This window comes from Sander lucioperca, chromosome 9 (assembly GCF_008315115.2).
Source record: "Sander lucioperca isolate FBNREF2018 chromosome 9, SLUC_FBN_1.2, whole genome shotgun sequence".
Taxonomy (NCBI): Eukaryota; Metazoa; Chordata; class Actinopteri; order Perciformes; family Percidae; genus Sander; species Sander lucioperca.
In genome coordinates, this window is record NC_050181.1 from 31,823,183 (window position 1) to 31,836,743 (window position 13,561).

The window sequence follows — 13,561 nt, forward strand, 5'->3', positions numbered from 1 at the left end:
ACACGTGGCCGCCCTGGTTGCCTTCAGCAGGAAGAATCGCCACAGTGTGTTTACTGTCACTGTCATCAGCATCAGAAACAGGTTTTTTTAATTAAATGTGGCAGAAATCAACCCGTAAATCAGCGCAGTCCGTCTTCAGAGTGTCACGTGAGACTGATAAAGGGGAAGCTAACCGGACAGCTAACCGCTAACGTTAGCCCGCTGCTCGGTGCCGGCAGTGCCCGTCTGAGGTAAGCGCTGTCAGCATTAGCATTAGCATTAGCATTAGCATTAGCATTAGCATTAGCATTAGCATTAGCCTTAGCATTCCTCCAGAGCTGGCGGCTCACACAGCTGTTTTCATCCGAAAAACACCGTCTGACAACCGGTCCGGCAGGGTGACAACACCCGCTTCCGGTCGTATTATGAAGCACCAAAGTTAATGTTAAAATCTGACGATTTAATGCATTTCTGTTCACCAGAACATGTCCACACGCCCTAAATACATCTCTGAATACATTTTAATATATGCGACAATGTTCTAGTGGATTCGGCATGTTTCATCCACCAATATAAATAATAATAATAATAATAATAATAATAGTGTCATAAATGTTGACACTGCCAGCTTTGTGGTTGAGTTTAATGCTTGGTTCACATGATGCTGAAGATTGAATTATGTTGAAATGGATGTAAGCTATGCAGTATTGTTTATGGGATGTTTACATCTTCTCAGCCATCCGTCACATCACGCACATGAACACTAAATTGACAGATTTTTGGTTTGAGTTCAGTGTGGCAGTAACAGAGGAAGAAGCTACAGGTGTGTCCGCTCTCTGAGAGATACTCCGAGTCATATTAAAATCAGGGCTAATATCGCCAATGATTTCCTGAATCGATGCGATTACATTACCGGATATGTCAAAGCGATACATCGTGCAGCCCTAATTCACACAAACATTCTTCATGTTTAATTATAATTAATCCATTCAGGTGTCAAGGGCTGCATATTCTTTTTTCACGCTTTTGATGCTTTATCGCCACTTTTTATGGCGTTTACTTTTACACTTTAGGACTGGGCAATATATCAATATTATATCGATATCGAGATATGAGACTAGATATCGTCTTAGATTTTGTAAATCATAATATCGGGATATGGCATAAGGGCTGTCTTCTCCTGGTTTTAAAGGCTGCATTACAGTAAATTAATGTCATTTTCTGAACTTACCAGACTGTTGTAGCTGTTCTATTATTTACCTTTACCCACTTAGTCATTATATCCACATTACTGATGATTATTTATCTAAAATCTAATTGTGAAGACATTTTGTTAAAGCAACAATTGTCAACCCTAGAATATTGTCCTAATATCGACATCAAAATCACCCAGCCCTACATTTTAGCCACTTTTTTTTACACTTTTGGCGGGTTTTTTTTACACTTCTGGTGCTTTTCAGCATTTTTTGGATACTTTCAATGTCTTTTTTGACATTTTGTTAGTTTGTTCTTTTACACTTTTATTCTCTTTTGTTTTGACACTTTCTTTTTTTTAAAGATTATTTTTTGGCCATTTTTAGGCCTTTATTTCACAGGACAGCTGAAGACATGAAAGCGGAGAGAGAGAGAGGGGGGAATGACATGCAGCAAAGGGCCGCAGGTCGGAGTCGAACCCGCGGCGTCGAGGAGTAACCTCTACATATGGGCGCACGCTCTACCAACTGAGCTAACCCGGCCACCTTGTTTTGACACTTTCGACGCCGTTTTGCCCCTTTTTTTGACGAAAAGCTAGATTAATTTCTACATGTCGTCATGTTTTAATGGAGGGTTGGCGGAGCCGTGCAGAGTCCTGGGAGTGAGAAGAGAACTAACAGACACTCTCAACTCTTTGTTTTGCTGCTTTTTGGGCACTTTGCGCATGCACCGATATCAGTAAGATTAGGGAGGTCCAACACCAGTTTATCTGGGTGTAAAAGATATTCTCTCTGTAGATTGTACAAGCAAGTAGCAACCCTCAGATATATTTAATAATGCACCAGGTTCATGTTTACATTAAGGTTGTTTAAAGTACTTAGTTAGTAAGGCTGCACGATATGAGGAACATATGCGATAACATGCTTAAATACGGTGATAACGATATAACTTATTAAAGTGTTCTCAGTTCTGCTGCGTTCAATATTCTGATACAAGTAGTTCCAGACTTTTGTACATAAATACTGAAGCTGCAGATTTATAAAAATCTCTCAGAGTCAACGGTCTGCTACTTTATAAACCGGGGTCAGGGTCTTAAAGGGTTAGGGTTACATTCTTTCATGTCTTAATACCAACCACCAGACTGTAGATGTATGGAGGGCAAAATCCACACATAAAGAACCAGGACAAACCAGGCCAAACCAGGCCAAACCAGGCTAACCACGAAGAACACAACATGGCATTATGACTTCACGTAAACATACACGCCAACTTTCTTAAGCCAAGTCACCCTTTCATACTACTCGCCACGGCGTCAATTCACACGCAATCACAAGGCAATGTAAGTCAATGGAGGCCAAACAGTAGGGGTGTAACGGTACGCAAAAATCAGAGAGAGAGAGAGAGAGAGAGAGAGAGAGAGAGAGAGAGAGAGAGAGAGAGAGAGAGAGAGAGAGAGAGAGAGAGAGAGAGAGAGAGAGAGCACTTTATTGTCCGTAGACATGGAAATTTGTCTTGTAATACAAGCTCCAACAATTACAACACAACAACATAAAGACAAAAAGCTAAAAACATAAACAGATAATTAATTAATATGAGGGGGGCCCTGCAAGAGTGGTCTTAAATAGCCATAAATATATAGATGAAAGTGGGGGGGACTATCCCTTCTTTGCCCTCCCGTGTTGGTTCAGCAGAGATATTGACAGAGGAACAAATGAGTGTTCATATGTTGTTCTTTCTGCAGTCTGGGATGAACTTGTACATAATTTAGTATTTGTTCTGCGTGAGTGAATGTGTTGTTGCTGCCGTCCTCAGTGAATCGCTGCATGGGGGAGTGACTGTTGGCCATGATGAGCGCGGAGCCGGACGCCCTGGCCGTGGTCAACCAGCTGCGGGACCTGGCCGCCGACCCCATGAACCGCCGGGCCATCGTACAGGACCAGGGCTGCCTGCCGGGACTCATCCTGTTCCTGGACAACCCCAACCCTCAGGTCGTCTACTCCGCCCTGCTGGTGAGTGTCTCTTACACCCAAAACATCTGTGTGTTAGCTTAGCACATCTAAACTAGGGATGCACCAAATCCAGATTTTTGGGGTTCAGCCGAATCCTGAATCCACTGGTTGAGATTCTGCTGAGTCCTCGTCCCATCCTCAGTCCATGAACACAGTAAACTCATTAATGAAGTAAACAGTGACTGTCCTTCCTTTGCCGTACCTGAAGTTGCTGCATTTTGGCTGCTGTCTGTAAATTCCTTCATCACAACTCGTATTCTTCCAGATGTTTGATACCAGATGTTGTAACAGCGGTGATGTTGTGTATAGTTTAGGGTCCTAAAGGAATTAGGGGAATTCTTAAAAAAAGCCAAACACCACTAACTGTTGCATTAAAATATACGTTGTAACTCACGTTACTGAGATTGTAACGAGTATAATATTACCGAAATTTAATTAGTAATGCATTACATTACCGCGTTACAGCAAAAAGGAATACATTACTGTAATTGCGTTACTTTTGTAACGCGTTACTCCCAACAGTGCACATCGCCTCCATTTCTTTACACAACACACATAAGCTGAATGAAGCTGCTGTTTGGACACGTACGAAAAATCTTAACTTCGTGTGCGTCGAGCCTGCATGTGTGTGTGTGTGTGTGTGTGTGTGTGTGTGTGTGTGTGTGTGTGTGTGTGTGTGTATCTGTCTGTGTGTGTGTCTGTGTGTGTGTGTGTGTGTGTGTGTGTGTGTGTGTGTGTGTGTGTCTGTGTGTGTCTGTGTGTGTCTGTGTGTGTCTGTGTCTGTGTGTGTGTGTGTGTGTGTGTGTCTGTGTGTGTGTCTGTGTCTGTGCGTGTGTGTCTGTGCGTGTGTGTGTGTGTGTGTGTGTGTGTGTGTGTCTGTGTGTGTGTGTGTCTGTGTGTGTGTGTGTGTGTGTGTGTGTGTGTGTGTGTGTGTGTGTCTGTGTCTGTGCGTGTCTGTGCGTGTGTGTGTGTGTGTGTGTGTGTGTGTGTGTGTGTCTGTGTGCGTGCGTGTGCGCGCGTGTGTGTGTGTGTGTGTGTGTGTGTGTGTGTGTGAAATCTGGAGCAGGAGAAGTTAACCCTCTCCTTGATTTCTTGTTGTTTCTGGAGAAGGAGAACCAGGAAATGAGTCGGGGGGGAAATGCAACGCTACCAAGCCACGGCGAGCCACGTGCGTCGCAGAGACATGTAGTTATATTTTTCGAAAGGTGCACGTCAGGCTACAGCGTAGGGTCCGGCGTAGGTTTGTGTCTTCACGTACCTACGTGTGTAGCAACGCAGTAGATTTTACGCAGAAGTAAAAATCAGCCTTTAACCCTCCTGTTGTCCTAGGGGTCAAATTGACCCATTTTCAAAAAGTTTCTATATCAGAAATATGGGTTTCTTTCAACCAAATTGTCAAAAGAAATAACATGGATGGTTCCATACAACGCTCTTCACAAGTTAAATACATGCTCAGTTCACTACTTTCATTGAATTGACGTTGTTTTATTCAATTTTATAGCATTTGAAGAAAATAATTGATAAAAGAGGGTTGAAAAAAGGGACAAAAATGTTGTAAAAAGCTTCAAAAACATCGGGGAAAGCAAGAAAAGGGTCGTGAAGACGACCAAAAAGTTGCGTGGTTGAAGGGAAGATAACACAAGGGTTGACACATTCAACATAAATAGAAAGATTCTGCTTTCTTGCTGGACCGTCTGATGGCCGACGCAGGCTGTCAGAACGCGGCTTTAACCTGGCTTAGCGTACAGCAGCCATCTGTCTAACTGTGATTGGCGGTTGTTTCCCAGGCGATCCGGTACCTGGCAGAATGCCGAGCCAACCGGGAGAAGCTGAAGGGGGAGCTGGGGATGATGCTGAGCCTGCAGAACGTCATGCAGAAGTGAGTCCACTCATTTCTTTTCGTCCTCTATCTCAACGTCAGTCAGGTTTGAACTGAAACTGAAAAGGAGCTGTCACTAGATTAGATTAGATTCAACTTTATTGTCATTGCACAAGTAAGGACGACCAGTACATGAAATGCAGTTTAACATCTAACCAGTAGTGCAATCATTAAAAGTGCTTTTTCTTTATAGCAGTGTTTAAATATGATCATGTTAGTCCATTATTAAAGTGCATTAGCAAAGAAAGTGCATAGAGTTCTGAGAAATCGGACCATCCATAGTCCATCTAATAGTAGAGACAGAATGCAGTATGATCATATATAGTGCATTGTTGAGGTGCATTAATAAAGTGCGTAGTGATCAGAGGTAGTCAGACAGTCCATAGTCCATGTGCAAAAGGAGAGGGAGTGCAGGGGGTAGTGTTGGGTCTTGGTGTTGAGCAATTCATTATGGATTAATTAATGCACAGAAATAATGCTAGTGCTTAATGTCTATCAAGGTTTCCCAGAAAGGTTGGCTACAGGAAGAACATCTGGTCTCAGGTCTTCAGGGACAGTTTAGGAAACAGAAAAAAACTCCTTTAAGAACATTTTTGCTTGTTAGTTACGCAGTTTTTAATCAATCAGTTTTGTGCCGAAGTCACAGTTGAACTTGGTGTTTGTTTCTTTCTTTTGTTCTCTGGATGATAGAAAAGCAAAAATGCATAACATGCAACATGAGTGCCAGTGTTGAGATGCTCAGATCTGTCTGACCTTTGCTACAGAAGAGTACAGTGTGCACATCCCATTATATAGTTTGAGGGTTAGTGAAGGTAAAAGTAGACTGGCTTATAGTTCCCATCATACCACCACCACCACTTCCACTAGGGCTGAACGATATACCGTTATCGTATCTATATCTAGATATGAACATTCAAGATATTAATATCAAAAAAGTAACGATATAAACGATAGATTTTCCTCCGCGCACGCCCTGCATGTACAGCTCTGGCAGTCACCATAATCACTTTTACGATTGCCCTTGAACGCACCATTACGGCCAGCCAACCACAAAGCTTAATTCATGTGGATCGACAGCTGAAGCCAGCCAATGACAAACATAGAAGGGCAGGAGTGAGGGAGACGGAGACTGACGCACACACACAGGACATTCACAGCGGGGAAATCGAAACAAAAGAAAAGTAACATGAGTGCGGAAGATAATGCGGCCGGTGGCGATGCAGAAACTAATTTTGTGCCAAAACATAAATCATCCTCCATTATTTGGAGGTATTTTGGATTTAGAAAGGATGATGTCAACCAGAGCGAGGTGTTGTGCAAGTCGTGCTTGGTGAAAATTGCGACGAAGCAAGGTAGCACAACAAACATGTTTCACCACCTGACATGGTTAACAAGCTAGTGTTCCTGGCAAAGAATCTGTAACTGTGCTGTAACTACCTCTGTTTTGTTATGCATTTTCTGCATACTGTTATGTTGTCTTATGAAGAATATAAGATGTTGCACTTCAATGCACTTTCAATGTTTCACCTTCCACCAGCTGCTGCATTTTATTTTTTTTGTTAAAGCAGAGCTGCAGTAAACATTTTTATTTTTTTATTTATTGATTGGTGACTATGTTACAGTAATGTTGATGACTGGCAGTGAGTTCTAATCAATAAAACTGCACTCTTTTGTATTATGATGTGTTTATTTTTCTGAAAAATGCTTGATTTTCACCGAACCCGTAGTCATATCGTATCGTATCGATATCGAGATATCTGGCATGAATATCGAGATATGAAATTTTGTCCATATCGTTCAGCCCTAACTTCCACTACCTTCTATAACAACAACAGTAACAATAGTTATGTACTGACTGTCCACTGGCCACTGTTTACTGCTTTATTCTCTTATATTGTCCATATTTAAAGCGTAACTCTCACCAAAATGCAACCTAGGGTCTTTTTGTGAATGTACCTGAGTCAAACTTTCGTTTAAAAGCATATTTAGGATGGAATCGCCACTTTTAAGATTATTTTGGCGAGAGTTAGGCTTTAATGCTGGTCTCTAGACTTTATCCTTGCACTGTTGGACTTATTTGCACTACCACCATGACACACCCTCTCATAGAGCACCTTACCACACACACACACACACACACACACACACACACCCTCTCATAGAGCACCTTACCACACACACACACACACACACACACACACACACCCTCTCATAGAGCACCTTACCATGCAGACTGCATGTGGATTTTTCATTTAGTATCTTTTCTTTTATTGTCCATATTATTCATGTGGATTTGTAATTTTAATCATCGTGTTTATGATGTATGTGTATTTTGTTTATGATGTATGTGTATTTTGTGTGTGTGATGTCTTTAAGCTACTGGGACTTTGAATTTCCCCTTGGGGATCAATAAAGTATCTATCTATCTATCTATCTATCTATGTAGTTTATAGTTTGATGTTGTTCTGTGGTCCAGGTCGACGACTCCTGGGGAGACGAAGCTGCTGGCGTCTGAGATCTACGAGCTGCTGCAGGCGTTCGGCAGCGACAGCGCCGGGCCGGCCGAGACGTCCGTCAGTAGCCGGCGGAAAGCCCAGTTCTTCCTGGGCTCCAGCAACAAGAGGGCCAAGACCGTCATCCTGCACATCCAGGGGCTGGACGATTCGGTGAGCGGTGAAATCATTATTATATTACATTCATTCATTCATTCATTCATTCATTCATCAGTTACAGGCTGAGAAATAAAACAAATGGAAGGAGAACCGGTAGAGACTGGCACCTTAAAGGACCACGTTGACTTACTGGGACTTTGTGTTATTCCCCGTATCCCCCAGAGTTAGATAAGTCCATACATACCCTTCTCATCTCCGTGCGTGTCTGACGCACCCACCGCTAGCCTAGCTTAGCACAGATCCTGGAGGTAACCAGCTCCATCTAGCATAGCTTAGCACAGATCCTGGAGGTAACCAGCTCCATCTAGCATAGCTTAGCACAGATCCTGGAAGTAACAGGCTCCATCTAGCCTAGCTTAGCACAGATCCTGGAGGTAACCGGCTCCATCTAGCCTAGCTTAGCACAGATCCGGGAGGTAACCGGCTCCATCTAGCCTAGCTTAGCACAGATCCTGGAGGTAACCGGCTCCATCTAGCCTAGCTTAGCACAGATCCTGGAGGTAACTGGCTCCATCTAGCCTAGCTTAGCACAGATCCTGGAGGTAACCGGCTCCATCTAGCCTAGCTTAGCACAGATCCTGGAGGTAACCGGCTCCATCTAGCCTAGCTTAGCACAGATCCTGGAGGTAATTGGCTCCATCTAGCCTAGCTTAGCACAGATCCTGGAGGTAACTGGCTCCATCTAGCCTAGCTTAGCACAGATCCTGGAGGTAACTGGCTCCATCTAGCCTAGCTTAGCACAGATCCTGGAGGTAACCGGCTCCATCTAGCCTAGCTTAGCACAGATCCTGGAGGTAACCGGCTCCATCTAGCCTAGCTTAGCACAGATCCTGGAGGTAATTGGCTCCATCTAGCCTAGCTTAGCACAGATCCTGGAGGTAACTGGCTCCATCTAGCCTAGCTTAGCACAGATCCTGGAGGTAACTGGCTCCATCTAGCCTACCTTAGCACAGATCCTGGAGGTAACCGGCTCCATCTAGTCTAGCTTAGCACAGATCCTGGAGATAACCAGCTCCATCTAGCCTAGCTTAGCACAGATCCTGGAGGTAACCGGCTCCATCTAGCCTAGCTTAGCACAGATCCTGGAGGTAACCGGCTCCATCTAGCCTACAGCTCCCAATAAGTGACAAAATAACGCCAACATGTTACTGTTTACATGTTGTGATTTGTAGAGTCACAGCGTACAAATAACAAGGTCACATGAGACAGCCATCTTCTAACCGTATATAAACTGGGAACTATATTCTCAGAAGGAGAAGCACTGCTACTTCTGCTACTTGAGCAGAGTGATTAGCGCAGCACCTGAGAAGCCCCGTTGTTACTCTCTGCTCTTCACCACGCAGCTTCTCAGGTGCTACGAGCTAATCACCTGCTGGCGTTTTGATAACCAACTCCTCCCTTTGGTTCCCACAGCCACTACATTTGAACTGTAATCACCCAATCAGTTAAGAAGGAGGTCAGGAAACACTAATCAAGCACGGATCTCCTTTGCAGCTTGTTTGAGTAACCTAAAGAAAATAGTATTCACATTGGGTGTTATTTTAGTTTTTATTTATTATTATTTGTACATATGTTCAAATATGTGAACTAGAGTATAGTTATATCATTTAAAAAGCATGTATTTGTTCATGTTGACTGAGCTAAAGCAGTTTGCCTGCTGTTGCTCTATCATTCCTGAGGGTGGCAGCAGAGGACAATATATAAATTATTCCCTCTAATAAACTACGATCATGTAAAGCATGGGATTGTCTGATTTCTTTCTATTCTAAAGAATCCGTTCTAGTTTTTGTCAGGTGCTGCGAGCAAATCACTCCGCCCAAGTAAAACAAGACATAACAGGAGAGAGAGAGAGAGAAACTACAAAATAAAACAGGAAAAACTACAGAAACTCACAATCGTGACATAGAAGATGGCTGTGTGTCATGTGACCTCTTTATTTGTACACGCTGTGACTCTACAAATCACAACATGTAAATAGGAACATGTTTGGGTCCGTATTGACTTTCCGTTTGGTCCGGTCTTTGAGAAGCGCTGTTATGAAATAGACTGAAGTAATACATGTATCCTATATGTAATAACGTTGCTGTTCCTGTGGCTCAGAGCCGGAGGAGTCTGTGTGAAGACGCTCTGCTGAAGATCCGAGGAGTGATCAGCTTCACCTTCCAGATGACCGTCAAGAGATGCATCGTCCGGATCCGATCGGACCTGAAGGCTGAGGTGAGACCAGTCGTGGTGTGTTCACGCAGCACTTTGCAGTTAAGGCGGCCGCCTTAACAACACGCGCCTGCCGCCTTAACTAAGTCTTAAAAAAAAAAAAAAAATATCCACCGTGTTCCTGTCCTGTTTGAGTGGCTGTAATGTTCTGTCGCATCAACACAGTCTGTAGGAAACAAGGTAACAGCGAGTTGTAAAGATACCACCAATCACAACGGAAAGAGCATTTGCTGGCGGTGAGTGTAACTGTCATTTATTCACATTTAAAGGGCTACATCGCCATTTCACCGTCGCGTGTGCGTCGGAGGGGCAGAGACGGGGTGATGGACTTACCGGAGCGTTGGCATACGGCAGGAAGAGAACATTTCTATATGTTTCTCTGTCCTGTTCTTCACATCAGTGAGGCTTCCTTCTCTTGTTTCAACCAAGTGAATCCATGAGGAAGTGACTGAACTATCATCACCTCTCACGGTGGATTCTCAACGTCCGGCTGCTGCTGCCGGTCTTTGAGACACAGCCGTTGTCTGTTTTAATCACTACACCGGTTCACAACACACAGTTAGTTAGCGTAGTTAACAGTGAAATGACGTGTCCTGTTTTTATTTCATACTATCTGCTGGAGTGAGGGAAGCTGTGGGCTGAGCTCTGATATCTCACAGCTGGTGGTTTTGGAGAGCGTGACGGAGGAAATGGGAGCAATGCGAGTAAAACTGTTATAGCACTTTTTTTTAAAATAGTTTCCCGCAGAAAATTTGTTAGTTAAGGTGGTAGGGTTGGCATTTGACCGGGGGGGGGGGGACCGCTCTCTTCCACTTCGCCTGACAACTCTTCTCCAAAACAAACTGCTCTGTGATAATAGCTCAGGTGAAATGGCGATGTATCCCTTTAAATGTGAATAAATGACAGTTACACTCACCGCCAGCAAATGCTCTTTCCGTTGTGATTGGTGGTATCTTGACAACTCGCCGTTACTTTGTTTTCCTGTGACTGTGTTGATGCGACAGAACATTACAGCCACTCAAACAGGACAGAGTAACACGGCGGATATTTTCATTTTTTTTGAAGACTTAGGTAAGGTGGCAGGCGCGTGTTGTTAAGGCGGCTGCCTAAACTGGAAAGTGCTGCGGGAACACACTGTTCTCATCTCATTACCCCTGCTCTGGCTTTTCTCATCTCATTCCCCCCTGCTCTGGTGCTTCCCCCTCTCATTCCCCCTGCTCTAGTGCTTCCCCCTCTCATTCCCCCTGCTCTGGTGCTTGTGCCCCTGCTTCTTCCACCGCTGAAGAAAACTGCTGACTTCTAACGATGATGATTTTCAGGCTCTGGCGTCTGCGATCGCGTCCACTCACGTGATGACGGCGCAGCAGGTGGTGAAAGGAGAGAACGGAGACGAGGTCAGTGTTTAACGTAACAACACTAGTTAACACATATTTTCCTCATATGTCCCTAGTCCCTAGTCCTGGTTTAAACTAGGGATGCACCGAATCCAGTTTTTTGCGGTTTGGCCGAATACCGAATCCACTGGTTAAGATTCTGCCAAATCCGAAACTGAATACCGAATTCCGAATCCTCGTCCCATCCTCAGTCCATGAACACAGTAAACACATTAATGAAGTAAACAGTGACTGTCCTTCCTTTGCCGTACCTGAAGTTGCTGCATTCTGGCTGCTGTCTGTAGATTCCTTCATCACAACTCGTATTCTTCCAGATGTTTCCTACCAGATGTTGTAACAGCGGTGATGTTGTGTATAGTTTAGGGTCCTCGCCACCACCAGACTAATCAGCATTGTAAATTGAACATGTAGCTGGACTTGAATGGCCTTCTTCTTCTTGAACTACACTTCTTCTGCTCACCAGTTCCATTTCCACTTCCTCACAGCCTACTGCATTGAACGCTCCACCTACGTAAACACCTTCCCGTAATCAACGGCGCCGTCATTACGGCGACCAGCGTAGCGCGCGGAGTGCAAGAGTAGGGTTCAGTTCGCTGGGAAAAAACTCTAAGGTTCAACAGAAACCCAACCCCGTCAAAAAGCCCAATATTTGGCCGAATCTGAAGCCGAAGCCTGGATTTGGTGCATCCCTAGTCCCTAGTCCCTAGTTCCTAGTCCTGGTTTAAACTGTGGTTGTCGCCTCCAGGTATTGATCCCGCTGGCGGTGGACGGTTCGGAGACAGTGGAGCAGAACGCGGCGCTGCCAGACTACCTGCCGGAGGAAGAGAGTCCGTCTCTGGAGCCCGACAAGGCGGTGACCCGCGTGGGATCGGGCCAGGACGGGAGCAGCTGGCTGGGCACTGCCACCAACTTCCTGTCTCGCTCTTTTTACTGGTGACTCGCTTAAACCCTAACCCGCCTCGTCTCAGAACCAAAACCTGCCCGGCTGCCAAATCTAACCGCTGTCTGTTACACACACTCAAACGTGGAGCTACAAGACAAGAACTCTTCTGTTCTTACAGCTGCACTTTTGAATATGTTCCCTTAAGAGTACAGTATTGTTTTTTAAGAGGCCAGAACTGGACCTTTTGACTAATTTGAGGGTACTAAATAAAAGAGAAGGGGACACGGTTGTCTCTCAAAAGGAAACCTGTCCTGCGACAAACATTTGTCCCATTTAGGAAATCAACGTTACTTCTGGAGACAAGAAACCTGAGACCCATCTTCTTGGAACCGTGAGAGCGAAAGCAGGATGATGGAAACCTGACGCTGTTCCCGGAGCCTTTCTGCAAACAGGTCCGTCAAGACACCATGTGAGTTGTGCACGTGCAGAACGGCCGCCATCTTCGACAGCTACCTACGGCAACACCACAAAGGACAAACCACATAGTTGCCGAGCGACGCGATACGCGAAAAGGTCCACAAATACTCACGACTCACATCGTGTCTTGACAGGGTGTGTCTGTTTCAAACCAAGTTGTCTTAACGGTCCTGCAGAGAGAGAGAGAGAGAGAGAGTGTGTGTGTGTGTGTGTGTGTGTGTGTGTGTGTGTGTGTGTGTGTGTGTTCAACTATATTCGTGGGGTCCAAAAACCGGGAGTCCAGTATACTTGTGGGGACCGGACAGCTTTGTGGGGCCAAAATGCTGGACCCCACAAGGTTAAAGGGCTGTTTGAGGGTTAAAGTGATGGTCCGGAGTAATTTCACCCTAGGCTGCTTTGAGTTTGAGTTTAGTTTATTTATAGAAGGGGACAGTGCAACTTAATAAAACACATGATTTCCCATGGGTTCAAAAAGCCAGAATTAGCCAAAAGGCTATTTTTCATCTGTAGTCCCCTGCCTTCAATGTTAAAAAAGGCTTTTTAAAATACAAAAAAACAACACAACACGGTATAAAGTGAAAAATAATATGAATTAGAACAGACACAGCCATTAAGAATACAAGCAGTATTAAACTAGGGGGAAACAATAAGTAAAATTCATATATGTTGACTCAAACTAACAGAATAATAAGTAGTGTTAGTGCTGACATGTATATGTATTGACCATCCAGTGTTTAGCTGCTTAGTAAAAGACGTATATGTGTTTAACTGTCTGATGTGGTTAGGATCTTGACCCTCTGATGGACCAGGCCGACTGACTAAAATAACTTTTCCGCAGCGGAATAACACAGTCTCCTCTT

The 13,561-nt window shown here is 44.4% G+C and overlaps 1 protein-coding gene across 1 annotated transcript; it reads left to right on the forward strand.

Moving 5' to 3' along the window:
• LOC116056376 (armadillo repeat-containing protein 1-like) lies at positions 1-12,755 on the forward strand. Its single transcript, XM_031308556.2, has 7 exons — positions 1-230; positions 2,986-3,182; positions 4,970-5,061; positions 7,538-7,727; positions 9,834-9,950; positions 11,267-11,341; positions 12,087-12,755. Exons 2-7 carry the CDS (start codon positions 3,018-3,020, stop codon positions 12,276-12,278), a joined length of 831 nt encoding a protein of 276 aa, XP_031164416.1. The 5' UTR covers positions 1-230; positions 2,986-3,017; the 3' UTR covers positions 12,279-12,755.
• Positions 12,756-13,561: the final 806 nt, after the last annotated feature.

Bases quoted from the DNA above. Each gene is read 5' to 3' on its own strand.
- LOC116056376 (XM_031308556.2), top strand. From the start codon at position 3,018: ATGATGAGCGCGGAGCCGGACGCCCTGGCCGTGGTCAACCAGCTGCGG. The intron at 3,183-4,969 runs GTGAGTGTCTCT...GTTGTTTCCCAG, and splicing joins TCGTCTACTCCGCCCTGCTG to GCGATCCGGTACCTGGCAGA. The intron at 7,728-9,833 runs GTGAGCGGTGAA...CCTGTGGCTCAG, and splicing joins TCCAGGGGCTGGACGATTCG to AGCCGGAGGAGTCTGTGTGA.